Genomic DNA, 19,504 nt, shown 5'->3' with positions numbered 1-19,504 from the left:
TTTTTTTAGTGAGTAGGGGACAGTGGCAGAGTGGGGAGGAGAGAATCTCAAGCAGGTTCCATGCTCAGTGTGGACCTTGATAAGGGGCTCAATCTCACGAACCTGTGATCATGACCTGAGCTGAAATTAAGAGTCAGGCACTCAACTAACTGAGCCACTCAGGTGCCCCTAGACAAAGGCTTTTTTAGCTAAAACATTTAGTGGCAAAGAGATTTTGGATATATAGGTTCGACTGTATGTAAAGGACCTTGAATGCCAGCATAGAGATTGGAGCTTTGTCTTGGGAAGCTCCATGATTGGAATGATGTTTTAGGCACGGTAGTATAGAAGATAGCTATCTGATATGTCTGAGATCTGAGTAGTTTATATTAATGGTAATGGTAGGGTCTAAGTACCCTAATTGCAATAGAGCTCAGTAACTGAAAAAGGCATTGGACTCATCATAATGTATAGATGATTAATGATGTTTGAGAATGCCATTAAGGCTTATGACTGACTGATGTCATCCACATCCCAAGGATCCACCTGGTTATTCCTAGCTTGGTAGATCATATACTACACGCATTATAGCACAATTCTTCTTATTGTTGTTTAATTATTACCATAGTGTGATATACTAGCTAACTTCTCTGTGCCTCAGTCTCGTAAGATGGAGGTGAAATTTCTATTTTAAAGAATATTGTAAGAAATAAATGATTTAATACTGTGTGCTTAAAATAGAACCTGGCATACTGGGAAGTTCAGTAAATGTGAGCTGCTATTAATTATTGTTACTGTCAGATCTGTTAGGAATGTTTGATGTTTATTTTTATAACTTACATTTTATCTTTAGCTACTCTGCTAAAAGCTAGAATGAAACAGTTGCCTGCAGCAACAGTGCGCCTCCTTTCAAGTTCTCAGATAATCACTTCAGTGGTCAGTGTTGTGAAAGAGCTCATTGAAAACTCCTTGGATGCAGGTGCCACAAGCATAGATGTTAAACTGGTGAGTGTCCCTGAAAAGCCAAATACCTTTAAAGCAAAAAAGGGCTGGGCAGATGAGTTCTCCTTACAGCTGTTATCTTTCTCTTTCTACGTATTAGTGAATTATTCTTAGGACATTGCATGTTTTACTTTCTTAAGAGTAAATTCTTAAAAATAAATTTTAACTTAAGTCAATATTACAGTAACACTAAAGGAAATTTTAAAAGAAAAGTTATTCTTTAGGACTCCATCACCAAAAACATGAATCTAATTTGTCCATATTTTCTACTATTATTCTTTGGTATTGCTTGGTTATTTACTTGTTTTATGCTCATTTGCATTTTATCTTTTCCACAAACCTAATTTCAAAACTATTTCCCTTGTGTCATAGTTGTCACATTAAAAAATTTTAAGTGCTATATATTAAATCATGAGTTAATATGACTTATGATATTGATTTATTACAATTAGTTTGCATGTCTATCTCCCTTATTATAAACTACTAGCTCATAGAGGTGAGGTGTATATTTTTTCATTTTTTGTGTGCTTCATACCTGGCCAGTGCCTGGTACATAATGGTGAATAAATTGTTTGAGTGAATGTAGGAATACATTTTTATAATCTTCTAATTATCAGGTATTTACAGTTAGTATGACAGCATAAATGATACTGATAAAAATCTTTATAGCAAAGACTTTCCTTTTTTCATATATATATGTATATATATATTTTATAGTTTGTATGTGAACTACATATACATGTAGTTGTAATTGCTCCTTATAAAAACTCTGAATTATCTACTACTATACCTGTTTTACAAGTAATTAAGGTTCTGAGAACTTTCCCAAAGTCCTGTAATTAGTAAGTAGTGAATCAGATTGCAGTTCAGATCTTTCTGTTTCTAAAACCCATTCAAGATCTTTGCTCTATGCTAGTGGTTTTAATAATGTTTGGGTGCATCAGAATACTTTAGTTACTGGGCCCTAGAATTACATTTGTAACAAGTTTCTAGTTGATGCTGAGAACTGCTGTTATAAGCCATTTCAAACCTGTATTAAAGTTTTTTTTTTAAATTTTTTTTCTACATTTATTTATTTTTGAGAGACAAAGCACTAGTGGGGGAGGGGCAGAGAGAGAGAGAGACAGACAGACAGACAGACAGACAGAATCCAAAGCAGGCTCCAGGCTCTGAGTTGTCAGCACAGAGCCCAACGTGGGGCTCGAACTCACAAACTGTGAGATCGTGACCTGAGCCGAACTTGGACGCTCAACCGACTGAGCCATCCAGGTGCCCCAAACCTGTATTTGTTTTCAACAATATACAGTTGGCCCTTGAACAACACAGGTTTGAACTGCATGAGTCCACTTTGATGTGGATTTTTTATTTGATAAATATAGTACAGTACTGCAAATATATTTTTTCCTTACGATTTTAATAACATTGTCTTTTTCTGAATTTACTTTATTGTAAGAATATATAGCATATACTATATGTAACATACAAAATGTGTGTTAATTGACTTTTTGTGTTATTGGTGAAGCTGCTAGTCAATATGAGGCTATTAAGAGGAGGCTGGGAACATGGCGGAGTAAGAGGACCCTAAGCTCACCTGGTTCCACAGATACAACTAAGTAACACTCACATCAGTGTAAATAACCCGGAACAGACTTGAAGGCTGGCAAAACAAACTCCACAGCTAAAGAGAAGTGGTAGACAAGAAGCCACATCAAAGACGGTAGGAAGAGCAGAGACGTGGTGGGGAGTGCTCCATGGAGGGGAGAGAACTGCAGATATGAAGAGGGAGGAGAAATAGACTATATTGCACTAGGCAACCTGCATGGGGAAGATGAAGCCCCAAATATGTGGCTTTGAAAGCCAGAGGGGCCGAATTCCATGAATTCTTAAAGCCAGCAGGACCTAAAGCATGGAATTTTAAAAAGCCACATTCTGGGAGAGCCTGGATAACAATAGGAAGTGGAGTCCCTGCCCTTAAAGAGAGCACAACCAACAGCCCTTGGAGTTACAGCATAGAAACAGCAGTTTGAAAATGGGGGGGAGAGTAGTTTACTCATTTCAGAGCATGTCCCGGACAGCAGGGATCACTGTGGGTCTCCCTTCCGGAAAAAAGGAATGGGCAGATACCATTTCTCTCCCATATGCCCCAGTGCAAACACATGGCCACGTGTGAGAACCAGCATGGCACTGACACTACCTAACTTGCTTACCCCATGGCCCCTGCCCCAACACTGCACTTCAGCAGATCCACACTTCCCAGTCACATATGCCTCAGTTCTGACATTTTGAGTCCCCTCTCCCAGAAGACCAGTGCAAACCTTCCCAACACTGTATCTTCCAACCTATGCACTATGTGGGGCTTTAGTCTAGCAGCGGCAGCAGGTCTCGTTTTGCAAGCAGACCAGCACTCATCTTGTTAAAACTGTGTGCCCCACGGCAGCCAGGGACCAAATAGTGCCCACAACAGTCAAGGAGAATCTCTGCAGGGTACTGCAGCAAAGAAAAAAGCAGCCAGGATACAACAGCAGGCCCAACACACATAGGAGACACTCCTGAAGTGACACGTTCTGGTGAATAGGGGACACTGCACTGTGGTTGACTTTCCTAACACACAGAAACAGACACAGAGAGCTAGACACAATGAAGAGACAGGATATATGTGCCAAATGAAAGAGCAAGGCCAAACCACAGCAAGAAACCTAGGAGAAACAGATACAAGTAATATGCCTGATAGAGAATTTAAAGTAATGATCATAAAGATACTGAACTTGAGAAAAGAGTGGAGGACATCAGTGAGGTCCTTAACAAAGAGAGAAAAAAAGAACAAGCTATAAATAACACAGTAAATGAAGTTTAAGAAACAATAGATCGAATAATAGCAGGCTAGAGGATGCAGAGGAGCAAATTAGCAACCTGGAGCACAGAATCTTAGAAAGTAATCAAGCCAAACGGTGAGAGAAAAAATTATTCAAAATGAGAATGGACTTAGAGAAGTCAGTGACTCCATCAAGCATAATATTTGTACTATAGGGATCCCAGAAGAAGAGAAAAGGGGGAAGAAAATATATTTGAACAAATAATAGCTGAAAATGTCCTTAATCTGGGAAAGGAAACGGAGGTCCAGATGCAGGAGGCACAGAGATCCCTCAACAAAATCAACCCAAGGAGGCATACATAAAGACATAGAGTAATTAAAATGGCAAAAAGTAGTGATAGAGAATTTTAAAAGCAGTAAGAGAAGCCAGTTCCATATAAGGGAAACCCCATAAGGCTATCAGCAGGTTTGTCAGTAGAAACTTGGCAGGCCAGAAGGGAGTGGCATGATATAGTCAAAGTGCTGAAAGGAAAAAACCTACGGCCAAGAGTACTCTATTCATCAAGGCAATCATTCAGAACAGGAGAGAGAGAGTTTCCCCATTCAGAATAGGAGAGAGAAAAAGGAATTCATGACCACTAAACCAACCCTCCTAAAAGAAATGTTAAAGGGGATGGGGCACCTGGGTGGCTCAGTCGGTTGAGCGGCCGACTTTGGCTCAGGTCACGATCTCGCGGTCCATGAGTTCGAGCCCCGCATCGGGCCCCTGTGCTGACAGCTCAGAGCCTGGAGCCTGTTTCAGATTCTGTGTCTCCCTCTCTCTGACCCTCCCCTGTTCATGCTCTGTCTCTCTCTGTCTCAAAAATAAATAAACGTTAAAAAAAATTTTTTTTAATAAAAAAAAAATGTTAAAGGGGAGTCTTTGAGTGGAAAGGGAAGAGCAAAAGTAGGAGTAAAAAAAGTGAGAAGCACTAAAGCAGTAAAAATAAGTATGTCTTTAAAAATTGGTCAAGAGTGGGGCGCCTGGGTGGCTCAGCCAGTTGGGCAGCTGACTTCAGCTTACGTCATGATCTCACAGCTTGTGAGCTCAAGCTCCACATGGGGCTCTGCGCTGACAGCTCAGAGCCTGGAGCCTGCTTTAGATTCTGTGTCTCTCTGCCTCTCTGCCCCACCCCCACTCGCATTCTGTCTGTCTTTCAAAAATAAACATTTAAATAAAAATAAAATAAAAATCAGTCAAGAGATTCACAAAAGGATGTAAAATATGACACCATATACCTAAAACATTTGGAGAGAGAAGAAATGGTTCAGACTTAAGTGACCATCAATCAGCTTAATATAGACTGCTATATGCAAAAACCCAAAAAGCCAGTAATAAAAATGCAAAAAATAAAGAGAAAAGAATCCAGGTATATAATTTTAAAGAAAGCCAGAAAACCTTGAAAGAGAGCAAGAGAAGAAAGTATCAGAGAACTACAAAAACAGCCACAAAACAAGTAACAAAATGGCAATAAATATCAATAATTACTTTGAATGTAAATGGACTAAATGTTCAAATCAAAAGATGTAGGGTGATGGAATTGATAAAAACCCAAGACCAGTCTATTTTCTGCCAACAAGAGACTCATTTCAGACCTAAAAATATCTGCAGATTGGAAGTGGGGGATGGAGAAACATATTTCATGTATATGATGTCAAAAGAAAGCCGGGGTAGCAATGATTTATGTCGGACAAAATAGACTTTAAAACCAAGACAGTAACAAGAGACAAGGGCACTCCATAATTGTAAAGAGGACAATCCAGCAAGAAGATGTAACAACTGTAAATATTTACGCACCCAACGTAGCACTTAAATGAGTAAAATAGTTAAAAAGAAACAGGAACTAATTGATAGTAATAAAATAACATAGAGGACTTTAACACTTCACTTACATCAGTGGACAGATAATCTAGGAAAATCAACAGGGAAACAGTAGCTTTGAATGACACACTGGACCAAATGGATTTAACGGATATATTTAGGACAGTCCATTCTAAAACAGCAGAATAGACTTTCTTTTCATATTCCATCCTAAAACAGCAGAATACACTTTCTTTTCAAGTGCTCATCACACATTCTCCAGAATGGATCACATATTAGGCCACAAGACAGGTGTCAACATTCAGAAAGAACAAAGTCATACCATGCATCTTTTCTGACCATAATGAAACCAAATAACCACAAAGAATCTGGAAAGAGCACAAATACATAGAAGTTAAATAACATGCTACCAAACAATGAATAGGTCAGCCAAGAAATCAAAGAAAAAAAAAAAACACATGGAGACAAATGAAAATGCAACAGTCTAAAATCTTTGGGATGCAGCAAAAGTGGATCTAAGATGGAAGTTTACAGCAATACAGGCTTACCTCAAGAAGCAAGAAAAATTTCAAACAACCTAACCGTATACCTAAAGGAGCTAGAAAAAGAACAAACAAAACCCAAAGTGAGTAGAAGAAAGGAAATGTAAAGATTAGAGCAGAAATAAATGACACAAACTAAAAAAGTAATAAAATGTCAGTTTTGGAGCTGGTTTTTAGAAAGGATCAAAAAGATTGGTAAGCCTCTAGTTAGACTCATCAAAAAAGAAAAAAAAAGAAATCACAAATGAAGAGAAATAACCAACACCACAGAAATACAATTAGAATATTATGAAAAAGTATATGCCAACAAATTGTAGAATCTAGAAGAAACATAAATTCCTAGAAATTTATGAACTACCAAAAACTGCAAAAAGGAAGATATAAAAAATTTGAATAGACTGATTACCAGCAGTGAAATTGAATCAGTAATCAAAAAACTCCCAACAGACAAAAATTGCAAATGAACCGGCTTTACAGGGGAATTCTTCTAAACATTTTAGGAGTTAATACCTACTCTTAAACTATTCCACAAAAATAGAGGAAGGAAAACTTCCAAATTTATTGTATGAGGTCAGCATTACCCCGTCACCAAAGCCAGATAAAGACATCACAATTAAAGAGAACTGCAAGCCAAAATCTCTGATGAACATAGATGCCAAAATCCTCAACAAAATATTAGCAAAGAGAATCCAACAGTACATTTAAAAACATCATTCACCATGGGAAATGCCTGGGTAGTTCAGTTGCTTAAGCATCTGACTTCAGCTCAGGTCATGATCTCCACTTTGTGAGTTCAAGCACCACATCAGGCTATCTGCTGTCAGCACAGAGCCCACTTTGGATCCTCTGTCCCTCTCTGCTCCTTCCCTGACCTCAAGAATAAATAAAACATTAAAAAAATTTTTTTTAATGTTTTATTTATTTTTGAGACAGAGAGAGACAGAGCATGAGCAGGGGAGGGGCAGAGAGAGAGGAGACACAGAATCTGAAGCAGGCTCCAGGCTCTGAGCCGTCAGCACACAGTCCAACACGGGGCTTGAACTCACAAACTGCGAGATCATAACCTGAGCCAAAGTTGGAAGCCCAACCGACTGAGCCACCCAGGCGCACCCCCCCTTTTTTATTTTTATTTTTTTTAATGTTTTATTTATTTTTGAGACCGAGAGTATGAGCAGGGGAGGGGCAACATTTAAAAAATTTATTCACCATGATCAAGTGGGATTTATTCTTGGGTTGCAAGGGTTTTTCAATATTTGAGAATCAGTCAATGTGATAAATCAATGAGAGGATAAAAACCGTATTATTTCAATAGGTGCATGAAAAGTATTTGACAAAATACAATATCCATTCATGATAAAAGCCTTCAACAACAACAACAAACCATCACTAGAGTAGGTTTAGACAGAACATAACTCAATATAATACCACTGACATAGTAATGGAGAAGAACTGAGAGCTTTTCCCCTAAGGTCAGGAACAAGACAAGGATGTCCACTCTCACCACCTTTATTCACATGTTGCTGGAAGTCTTAGGTATCAGACAATAGGTAGTCAGACAACAGAAAATAATAAAAGGCATCCAAATTGGTAAAGAGGAAATAAAACTTTCACAATTTGCAGATGACATGATACTATATTTTAAAAACCCTAAAGACTCCTCCAAAAACTGCTAGAACTAGAACTATCATAAATGAATTCAGTAAAGTCACACAATACAAAATCAACATACAGAAATCTGTTTCACCTCTGTATACTAATAATGAAGTAGCAGAAAGAGAAATTTCAAAAAATCCCATCTACAACTGCACCTAAAATAATAAGGTACCTAAGAATAAAGCTAACCAAGGAAGTGAAAGATCTATACTCTGGGGGCGCCTGGGTGGCTCAGTCGGTTAAGCATCCGACTTCGGCTCAGGTCACGATCTCGCGGTCTGTGAGTTCGAGCCCCGCGTCAGGCTCTGTGCTGACAGCTCAGAGCCTGGAGCCTGTTTCCGATTCTGTGTCTCCCTCTCTCTCTGCTCCTCCCCAGTTCATGCTCTGTCTCTCTCTGTCTCAAAAACAAATAAAAGTTTAAAAAAAAAAAAAAAAAGAAAGATCTATACTCTGAAAACTGTAAACTCTGTTGGAAGAAATTGAAGACAAGAAGTGGAGAGACATTCCATGTTTATGGGTTAGGAGAACAAATGTTAAAATGTTCATGCTACCCAAAGCAATCTACAAATTTAATACAATCCCCATCAAAATAACAACACCATTTTTCACAGAACGGGAATAAAGAGTCCTAAAATTTGTATGGAATCACAAAGACCCTGAATAGCCAAAGCAGTCTTGAAAAAGAAATACAAAACTGGAAGGATCACAATCCCAAACTTCCAAGTTATATTACAAAGCTGTAGTAATCAAAACACTATGGTACCAGTACAAAAATAGACACATAGATCAATAAAACAGAACAGAAAACCCAGAAGTAAACCCATAATTTTATGGTCAATTAATCTTCCACAAAGGAAGCAAGAAAAATGCAATGGGAAAAAGACAGTCTCTTCAATAAACAGTTCTGGGAAAACTGGACAGCTCTATGCGAAATAAACTGCACCACTTTCTTAAACCATACACACAAATAAATTCAAAATGGATTAAAGATCTAAATGTGAGACCTGAAACCATAAACTCTTGTAAGAGCACACAAAGTCAGACATAATTTGTCAGACTTTGGCAGTAACATTTTTCTAGATATGTCTTATCAGACCAGTGAAGTAAAAGCAAAAATAAGCTATTAGCACAACATCACAATAAAAAGCTTCTGCACAGCAAAGAAAACAATAAAACTAGAAGGCAACCCACCAAATGGTGAAGATATTTGCAAATGGCATATCCAAAATGTATAGAGAACTGCTACAACTCAACACCAAAACCCCAAATAATCCAATTAAAAAATAGAATACATGAACATTTTTCCAAAGAAGTACAGATGACTGACAAACATGAAATGATGTTCAGCATCATCAGAGAAACGCAAATCAAAACTGCAATGAGAGATCACCTCACACCTGTTAGAATGGCTAAAATCACCAACACAAGAAACAAAGTGTTGAAGGTGTGTAGAAAAAGGAACCCTCTTGCACTCTTGGTGGGAATGCAAACTGGTGCAGGCACTGTGGAAAACAATATTGAGGTTCATCAAAAAGTTAAAAATAGAACTACCCTATGATGAAATAGGTGAAGGGGATTAACAGCACACTTGTCTTGATGAGCACCAAGTAATAGATGAAAGTACTGAATCACTATATTGTACACTTGAACATATAATGCTATGTTAACTCTGCTAGAATTAAAAATTAAAAAAAAATAGGCTATTAAGTTCTTGAGAAGTCAAAAATTATACATGGATTTTTGACAACGTGGGAGTCAGCACCCCTAATTCTTGTGTTCAAGGGTCAACGTATTGTAACCTTTATAAACATGGAAAATATTTATTAAACCCAAAGAAAGGCAATTTATGTTTTTTAAGGTATTTTGTATACTATAGTGACTGATTCTGATTAGAATACAATTGATAATAAATAGGATTAGATAATTATATTTGACATATTTCACTCCTGAATCTTAGGCAGACATACTTTGTTCTTAAAGCTCTCTGGAAGAAAAGCACGTTTTTTTTTTAAATTTTTTTTTTTCAACGTTTTTTATTTATTTTTGGGACAGAGAGAAACAGAGCATGAACGGGGGAGGGGCAGAGAGAGAGGGAGACACAGCATCGGAAACAGGCTCCAGGCTCCGAGCCATCAGCCCAGAGCCCGACGCGGGGCTCGAACTCACGGACCGCGAGATCGTGACCTGGCTGAAGTCAGACGCTTAACCGACTGCGCCACCCAGGCGCCCCGAAAAGCACGTTTTTAAAAATAGTGTTAGGCAGCCCACTGAAGTCTTCTGATAAAAGTAAAGTACACATTTTTATCTGGCTGTATATTTTAGTATCTTGATATTTACCAGTTTCTGCTTTGTAGAGTTTGAAAATAAATGACCGTGTTGCTGTACATGATAAGACTTGTTTTATTATGATTTCATACAATAATAACTATCCTGACTAGGAATGTTTTCATAATTAGTTAAAGTTGATCTTATTTTAAAAATTTAAACAGATCTTTGTATTATTTTACTCACATGTCTGGAGTTGTATTTGTATTGCAAGATTAGTTTTCTGTAGTTAATGATTTTTCTATAAAATGAAGCAGCCAAACTGTTTCTAGGATGTTAATTGTGGATTGAGAGAGATGAGGAACTAATTCTTAAGGGTCTCCCTCCAACACCTTACATACCTAATTTACCTAAAAAGTACTTACACAGTATTACTTAAATTCAGGTTATTAAAAAACTGTATTATTTAAAAATACTAGAGTGATTGTAATTGCAGGAAGATCTCTATAGGGATTTAGATTTTGTTTTTGAACCTTTTTTTAAATGTTTATTTTAATTTATTTTGAGAGGGGGGTGGGGGGGGGGCAGAGAAAGGGAGAGAGACAGAATCCCCAGCCGCATCATGGGGCTCGAACTTGCAAACTGAGATCATGACCTGAGCTGAGATCAAGAGTCATACACTTAACCAGCTGAGCCACTCAGGTGTCCCTAGATTTTGTTTTTGTTACGTATGCATACTTTTAGTATTAGCCTACAAATACTAAGCTATGAATTGAGTTGGTTTTTTTTCCCCTCATTTTTCAAGTAAAGAACTCACAGAGATTGCCAAATTTAATGTATTTTCTCAGCATTTTTCTGTTCAGTGATTATTTGCAAAAAGAACTTTAGAAAGTTATACTAAATATTTAAAATTCTTATGAAAGCAGTAAGTAGTTAAAGGGAGAAAGTATTGAAAAGTATTAAAAGGCTGAATAAGGATAATTGCTAGACTCTTGGTGGGTAGAATCAGCTGCTGTTTTTGAAGGTGATAGTATTCAGTTTTGTTTATTTGAGAGATTATATATGCAAAAGCATATATAATTTAGTAGAATTTTCTTAGTCAAGTTTAAATGTAAATTTAAACACAGACATCCAATGGTGCTGAAATACTTCAAGGGAACTGACTTCTTTATTTTACAATTGAATCTGAGTTCAGGGAAAACAAGGGGCTTCCCCATTGTACCATAGTTAGGAATTGATAGAGTTAACAATTTGAACTCTTACTTTCTTAATATAAGATTCCACAAAAGGTAAATAAATGACACAACTGTTTCTCTTATGTTGCTTTCTGTTTCTGTGACAACAGTTTACTGTATGTACTAAAAGTATTCTTTAACTTTTTATAGGAGAACTATGGATTTGATAAAATTGAGGTGCGAGACAATGGTGAGGGTATCAAGGCCACTGATGCACCTGTAATGGCAATGAAATACTACACTTCAAAAATAAATAGTCATGAAGATCTTGAAAATTTGACAACTTACGGTTTTCGTGGAGAAGCATTGGGGTCAATTTGTTGTGTAGCTGAGGTAAGGTAATTTATATTGACTTTTTTAGTGATTTCACACTCAGAATGGTAGCATTAAGAGAAAACTAACCCAGGATTTGGCAGAGTGTAGTTTTTTTTTTATTGTAGTAGAATATACATAACATAAAATTTACCATTTAAGTCATTTTTAAGTGTACAGTTCAGTGATTTTAAGCATGTGTAGCCATCATTGCCATCCATTTCCAGAACTTTGACATCACTCCAAACTAAAACTCTGTGCCCATTTAATGGTTAGTCCCCATTATCCTTCTCCACCTCCAATCCCTTGTAACCACTATTCTACTTTCTGTCTCCATGAATTTGACTAATGGAGCCATATAATATTTAACCTTTTGTGTCTGGCTTATTTCATTTAGCAAAATGTCTTCTACATCTTATAACATGTATTGGAATTTTATTCCTTCTTAAGGCTGAATGATCCTCTGTGGTATGTTTAAATCATGTTTTTGTTTATCCTTTTACTTGTTGATGGACATTTGGGTTATTTCCACCTTTTGGCCATTGTGAATAATGCTACTGTGAATGTGGGTGTGCAAATGTCTGTTGAAGTCCCTGCTTTCACTTCTTTTGAGTAAAAATCTAGAAGTGGAATTGCTGTATCATGGTAATTCTGTCTGATCTTTTGAGGAAAGGCAAAGTATGTTTTGCAACGTTAATATTTTGTTTTAAGTTTATTTATTTTGAGAGAGAGCACATGTGCGAGTAGACGAGGGGCAGAGAGAGAATCCTAAGCAGGGCTCGAATTCACTAACTGTGAGATCGTGACCTGAGCTGAAATCCAGAGTCAGATGCTTAACGGACTGAGCCACCCAGGAAGTGCTACAATGTTAATGTTTATAAAAAGAAAAAGTACTTTAATGACCCATTGACTTTGAAAAAATGTATTAAAATTAAACCGCTATCTTAATTATAAGCTCTTCTTAGAGATTTTACTGTAGTAAAGTTCATTGTGAATCTCTAAGAGTGGTGGCTTTATAGTAGTTACATTTCCCTATGTGTACTTGACTATGAAATCCTTTTATTGGTAAGCATTTCACTGTTTTGTTGTTACTGTACTGTGGAACCCACTCTGGAAATACCTCTCTAGTAAATAAAGATAGATTGATTCTAGAGATGTGAATTGACTTGTTCTAAACCCTAGCTAATCAGAGGCAGACTGGACCCCAGAACTTTGCTCTCCTGATCCTGGTTAGGCGCTTTCAATGTTGGTAACCCCTCATTTCAGTGCCTGAGCAACTTGTTTGCGTAGTACCATTTATACTTCTCTGCCTCTGCACTAGATTTCATAACTAGTTTGTGGCAAAGCCTATCTAAAACTTTGATCTGTTCATTTCCATGTGTCTCACTTACATTTGATCACACTACTCTGTACTAGGTTCTTTGTGCTCTACTGTTACTCTGTATGTCAGGCTCTGTTTTATAGTGTGATGGTATGTTTCCCATGTGTGCTCATTGGCTGTGTATCCCTCCATTTGTGCTTTGGCTTGTAGACTCTATTTGGGTGAGAATGCTCAGGTACAATTAAATGATAGGACTTTGTACCTCTTGTCCCAGAAAAGTGTCATGTATATGAGATAACGTTGCCCTTTTGTCATCCATTCTTTGGGCATCTGTTAGGTAGCCAGCCTCATCTCCCTGGCAGTCATATAATCTCCATGCTTATTGTGGTCTTCCCTTTTTCCTTCTGCCCTTAGAGTGCTGGCATAGTGTAGATTTTCTCCATTTTTTTATGAAGAGTCCCAGCACAGTATCTACTTTTCTCTTTGACTTTGGGGCTCTGTAAAGTGATACCTAACTAACAAAGAAAAATTGTGGGTAGAGGACGAGGTAGAGTTTAAAGTGGGAGAGTTTACTCTTCCAGTACTAGGGGTAAGACTAGGGGTCCTTGTGTGTTAGAATCTAGATGTTCACACATTGGTAGAGGAGAAAAGGCCTTGTCCTTCCTTACGTGCATTCTGCTTAAAACCTTTATCCAAAACACTTTATTTAAGTTCACTGAGTCTCCAAATATATTTTAGGGAAGAGCAACTAGAGGGTACAACTAACTGGACATTGCCCTTCTTCCTCCCTAGAGACTGTATCTGGGAACCTATAGCCCTAGGATCTTGTAGAAAGTGTTTGTTTCTAGAATGGGGTCAGATTTGTATCGGGGAACCTCTCAAACTCCCAGTACTAGCACATACTATTGTTTGAGCTTTTGGTAGCTATTTTAGAAATCATACAATTTATTTGAAAACATAATTATTTGATTTTTTAGCTGTTGTCCAAACGAGGTAGTCTTTAAGGTATATTTTGGCAGAGTATTGTTGAATAATATACAGCTTTTCTGGGTTTTTAAAAATTAATTGATTTTTTTATTTGAGTATAGCTGATGACATTAGTTTTGGGTATGCAGCATAGTGATTTGACAAGTTTATAAATCATGTTGTCTTCACTACAACTATAGCTAACATGTCTTAATATATCGCTATTACAGTATCATTGACTATATTCCTTATGCTGTGCCTTTTATTCCCCATGACTTAATCATTCCATAATCGAAAGCCATTATCTCCTTTCACTCAGAGGTGGAATCTAAGGGATAAAAAAACCCACAAATGAATAAACAGAAAAAAAAAAGGCATTTCTGTATTTCCTATAAGATATATATAACTTTTTAGAACTGAAATTGGTTATTATCAGCTTTGTCTACTAGGTGGCAGCACTATACTTAGTCTTTTAAAATACATGGTAATAAGCCATATGATTTACTCAAATCTTTACTGTAGTTCTGATTTTAAATGACAGTTTTGCAAGTCTGTGTCCAGTGGTGTTCTCTATTTTGTTTCTTTTTTTGATGACTTAGGCCCACTTGATATCCAAGTTCGTCATTTTGTCTTTTGTTTCATTTTTGATGCATTTTAATGCCTTGAGTATAAATACTTGAAGTAATTTGTATACCAAAATTACAAGAGAAGTAAAGGAATTGTCCAACTATCAGCATAACCTAAAACTGTAAACTTTTTAAAAATTATATTCAGTTTACACATTGTAATGTCAGGTGTTTATTTTATAGAATATTAACAGCATTTTATGTAAATCTCTTTTCTTGTAAATCTTTGGGAAACCCTCACATAGGTATGTGTGTGTGTATTTTACATACTCCAGGGCAAGATATATACTATAATCAGCACCCCTGAAGGTTCTCTCATTCCCTGTCCCAGTTAGTATTTCTCAGAGGTAATAGTTGTTATGACCTCTGTCAACATAGATTAGTTCTACCTGTTCTTGAACTTGATCTAAATGAAATCTTACAGTATATATTATTTTGTCACAGATGTTTTGATGATGATTTGAGCTTGTTTCTGAAAGCCAAAGCATCACCAAAAAATCTAGAACTGGAAGGGATCTTGGTAGTAGTAGTGGCCCCTGGTTCACTGGGAGATCCCCCATGACAGGACTGAAAACTCACCCCTCTAGCTGCCAAGCATTGGTAACTGAATGCTCAAAGCTGTGTCTCTCTCTGGCGATTGCCCTTACCTCATCTGTACAGCAGTAACTTACCTATATTGTGCAGGGCAACCTGCATCCAGTGACTGACTAATGAGGGGTTATAAAGATTCTATTCCAATTTAGAACAACTCTGCCATGCTATCTCTGGTCCAGAGTGGCTCCCCCCCCCCCTCCCCCGCAACTCCCATCAGGGTCAGCCAAGTCCTTGTTTGTGACTACAGAGCCCCACTTCTTTTTCTGTCCTGCCCTCACAGGTGATCATCTCTGGAGCACCCCCAGTGAACTTCCTGCTCACTAGTCTCCATCTCAGTCTGCTTCATGAGTAGCCACCCTAAAATGTAGGTCTTCTATGGATCTGTCTTCTCATATTATTGATAAGGAAACTGAGGTCTTATGTAGCCAAATGCTAGGTCTTCTTACTCCAACTTCAAAATATAGTCTAATAATCAGTCAGTTACTGTTTCATTGTGTGTTGTTTGCAGGGTGCTTTGCTAAGTAGTTCACTTTACAAGAACTGTGCACAGTGCAGTAAATGGAATATGAAAATTGTGACCTATTTAGGGACATATAATGTGTCCATGGCAAAGCCAAGAATTCATTTCCAATATCATGTCTCCCAGTACTGAATTTTCCACAGTAGGTCATGCTTCCGTCTTACTAGCATGGTTAGAGAGGTATCTATTAGTTTAAAATTACTTCATATTAAAATAATAAATATATCCAGGCCTGCAGTGGTAGGCTCAGTAGATGGTATCAAGGAGTAGTCAAGTTGAAACTTACGTGAAAGGATTCTGAACAGTATTTCAGAAATACAGAAAGTAATATACGCTTGTTAAGGTCAATTAGATTTAAAAAATTGTTATTCAGGATTTATTGTTATTAATTATTAATTAGTGCTTTTTGGAGAAAAAAGCTTACTTTTTAAATGTAATGAGTATTCTTTACCACTCAGAAAGAATTGAAGTTTTATGTATAGAAGTTGTATATTTATTTTTAAAGGCTCCAATTTATTTTGAAAATCTTTGGACAGAGATTATAGTTACATAATAAAAATTAGCGATTTGGTTATTTTATCTGCCAGATTAACTGATGCAGACAATTTTAAAGCCATAAAGATGTAAATTATCTCAGGCTCAGTAAATTGATAATTTGTATCTGGAATATAGTTTTGTCACACTATTAAATGGCCATCACCGAAAATTCTGATTGTTGAAAGTATTCTTATTAAAGATGTTAATAATTTTAGTTACAAAAAGAAAATTAAGTAGGTTTTTAGCAAAATTGGAGGAATTTAAAACATATCTTAATCTATATTCTTTATTGACACACTTTAAAAGAATGGGCAGTTTTCCTAATTTGTCAATTTTAAAATGACTTCCAGTCTTAGAATTAAACAGTCCAAAGGAGTAAACCATTGTTTTTATACCTTCAGAGTATCCTGTTGGCATTTAAAAATGTAATTACGCTTGATAAATCCATGATGAATGTATCAGTTACTGACACAAATTGATACGGTTTTCTTTAAAATCTTGAAATTTATTGTTGTTTGTAGAGCAATAATTTGGAGATACTTGTTTTCTTCAGTGTTAAATTCCTGGTACTGATTAAAAAGCATACTGACTAAAATGAGCTAGAGGTAGTGAAAATTCTGTTTTGAGCTGTTCATAAAATTTGTTGTGAAGACTTTGTATATATTCTTATCACATAATAAAACATAATAAAAGATTTTATTTCTTTTTAGGTAGATATTTTATATATTTATTAAAAAATGATCTTTTTCCTTTCCAGAGAAATGTTTAAGAAAGTTATACATTTTTTAAAAAAAAAAAAAAAAAAAAAAAAGAAAGTTATACATTTTTTGAACCAGATTTTAAGTGGAGGCTAAGTTACACTTCAGTTTTAGGAGAAATACAGAACAGTTTTGTTTTCTTAAAATCAAAACAAACTCAATGAAAAGTCAGAACCCTAATTCTCAAGTGTTTGCATAAGAGACTTGGCCAAAGGCATAAAGCAGGTTAACTTTTCTGAGAGTCGTGTGAGGATAATGATTTGAGAGTCAATTGAAATAATACATATTAAAGTATCTTTAATATGGTCATGTGCCATACAAATGAAAGTTACTTTCAGTCTGGACTTGAATGTGAAAAGTAGTATGTACCTTTATCATAAAGTTGATAATATCATCATACTTGCTCATTTTCTTGTTGACAAGCAGTATTTCACCCTTTCAAAGTTTATGCAGACAACTCAACATTTTTGGGAAATCCTTTCTAAAGTTTAACAGACATTCCTACATAAATTCCTTCTATTTCTCACAAAAGGTCTTTATTCTGTAGCCTAAGTTCATTATTTTCTCTTGTTTATCCCTCTGAAGAACTAACAGAGGTGCCAGCCATCCTTTGTATAACACTAATGTTTATGGATTCATTCCTCCATTTTTTAATTAGTTACAATGTGCTGGGTATTACTCTGATCTACCAAGTTTATTTTACACAATTTTGTGATGAGATGACGTCATGTGTGGGTTTGTTTTTTAAAATTTCATTAAACCTCCATGGCTCAAAAGGGGCAGAATGAGAAGCTATGTCATTCTGTTTTAAAGATGAAGGTTGGGACTTCCTTAATTGTGGGCCCCCATAGCTGTAAAAAGGTAGGAGGAAGCTGCTAGCATCATTTTGATGTTTTCTGCCTCCTGTTCCACAGTGTAGATAGAGTACCTTTCATGTTCTTTAGAGCCATGGTGACAGAGCTGTAATTAAAATAGGCACAGGAACTTTTGAAGAGTAGGGTAGGTATCCTGCTTTCTAAAGTGTAGCCTCCTCACAGGTAATAGAACTCTGTTCTAAGGAGAAAAGCCAGGGCCAAGATTTTCGTATTGCTAGTCTCCCTCAGTGAAGTATCTGGGAGAAGGTTATGAAGTCAGAGCTCTTATATTAGTGTACAACTATGCATAGGCAGGCACACTCACAGAAAGAAAGACATTTCAGTGATCCAGGCAAAATTGATATTTCAGCTGAATCATGAAGACCATTTACCTTAGTTTTCAGACTCCTGTGTCTGTGCCAAGGTGCTCATCCAAAAATCAGCAAAAAATAAAAATAAAAAATAAGAACAAACTTTAACATAATTGTCTTAAATGAATTTTTGTCAAGAAAGGTTTTTTTGCATGAATTGACAGGATGTATCCTAAAGTTTTAATTGAGTTTTATCTAAAACATTGAGAAAACTTATGCTTATCTAAAGTTTAGATGCTTTTTATGAATTCTGTGAATTTTAACTTTGTATTAGTATTATATAATTTTTGAAACTCAGTAACTAGACCAAAAAGAGTTTTTCATAACTGATAGCCAATATAATCTGTAAGGTTCTCTGAGAACTCTTAAAACTTTACCTTTTAAAATAAACTTCTCCTTTTAAAATTCTTTAAATAAATTTTAGTTCTTCCCTTGACACCACTAGATTCATTCTGCCATAGTTCATTAGTGTCTCTAGTAAGAAGCGCAAGTAAAAATTTGTAATATTAGAGATGCATCTGATGGGGGAGTTACTGCAGGTTCAAATATGTTAACTGCTGCAGAGCTAACACATTCTAAGCCTGTGCCTGGTCCAAAAAAAGGTTTGCTGTTCAGGACATAGGGTCATATGAAATGAACTCTTGAAATACAGTTCCTTCCTCTGTGGAGCACATTGTATTTAACAAATTTGTGAAACATGCTAACCTGTGTTGTCCTTCGCTGTCTTTAGCAGTGAATTGTGAAGCATTTCCTATCAAGATAAATTTTCACAGTACCCTTACACATTCTAATTCAAAAAAATTAATATTGGAAAACAATAGTGTATTTTTTTTTTACTTTAATACAAATGTTACATTTATGACCAGTAAGGTCCTATTTTACTTTTTAGCACATCAGTTTATTCATCTAAGTTGGGGTATTTTGCTATTAACTAATATGTTTAAAGGATGAACAAGTTAATATTTATAAAATGCTTTGAAAGTAGTTAAAACAAAAATCTATATAACCTTGTGGAGTATTAGTATCATTTTCATCTTATCATTGCACTTCCTTAAAGATGATAGAGTAATCATTTATTCAGTACCATCTAACAAGCCCCTGGCTTAATTAGTACTAGAACTCAGAGTTCTAGGACTACTTTTGCTTAATAACACCAACTTTAGGTCAGGTGGCTAGCTCTTTGGAGAATAGAAATAGAATTCAGTTGACCTTGGCATTTTTGAAAAATGGTTGGTTAAATGTAGAATTGTTTTTACAGGGACAATCATAGAGTAAATTAAGAGACAGGAAAGAAAT

General features: G+C 36.1%; 1 protein-coding gene across 10 annotated transcripts in view; it reads left to right on the top strand.

The window, feature by feature from the left end:
* The window catches only part of PMS1 (PMS1 homolog 1, mismatch repair system component), a 99,062-nt gene that overhangs the window by 6,804 nt on the left and 72,754 nt on the right, over nucleotides 1–19,504 (top strand). For 9 of the 10 annotated variants that reach the window (XM_047870524.1, XM_047870531.1, XM_047870528.1 and 6 more), the window contains 2 exons: nucleotides 833–984; nucleotides 11,500–11,682. In XM_047870524.1, the coding sequence (XP_047726480.1) occupies nucleotides 853–984; nucleotides 11,500–11,682 (315 nt within the window). In that variant the 5' untranslated portion in view covers nucleotides 833–852. Of the gene's footprint in view, nucleotides 1–832; nucleotides 985–9,996; nucleotides 10,136–11,499; nucleotides 11,683–19,504 lie in introns of those variants that run through there. The other variant, XM_047870529.1, reaches the window with a different exon arrangement.

The sequence above is a fragment of the Prionailurus viverrinus genome, chromosome C1 (genome assembly GCF_022837055.1).
Source record: "Prionailurus viverrinus isolate Anna chromosome C1, UM_Priviv_1.0, whole genome shotgun sequence".
Taxonomy (NCBI): domain Eukaryota; kingdom Metazoa; phylum Chordata; class Mammalia; order Carnivora; family Felidae; genus Prionailurus; species Prionailurus viverrinus.
The sequence above is the reverse complement of the archived record's forward strand: the minus strand, read 5'-3'. Positions and strand labels throughout refer to the sequence as shown.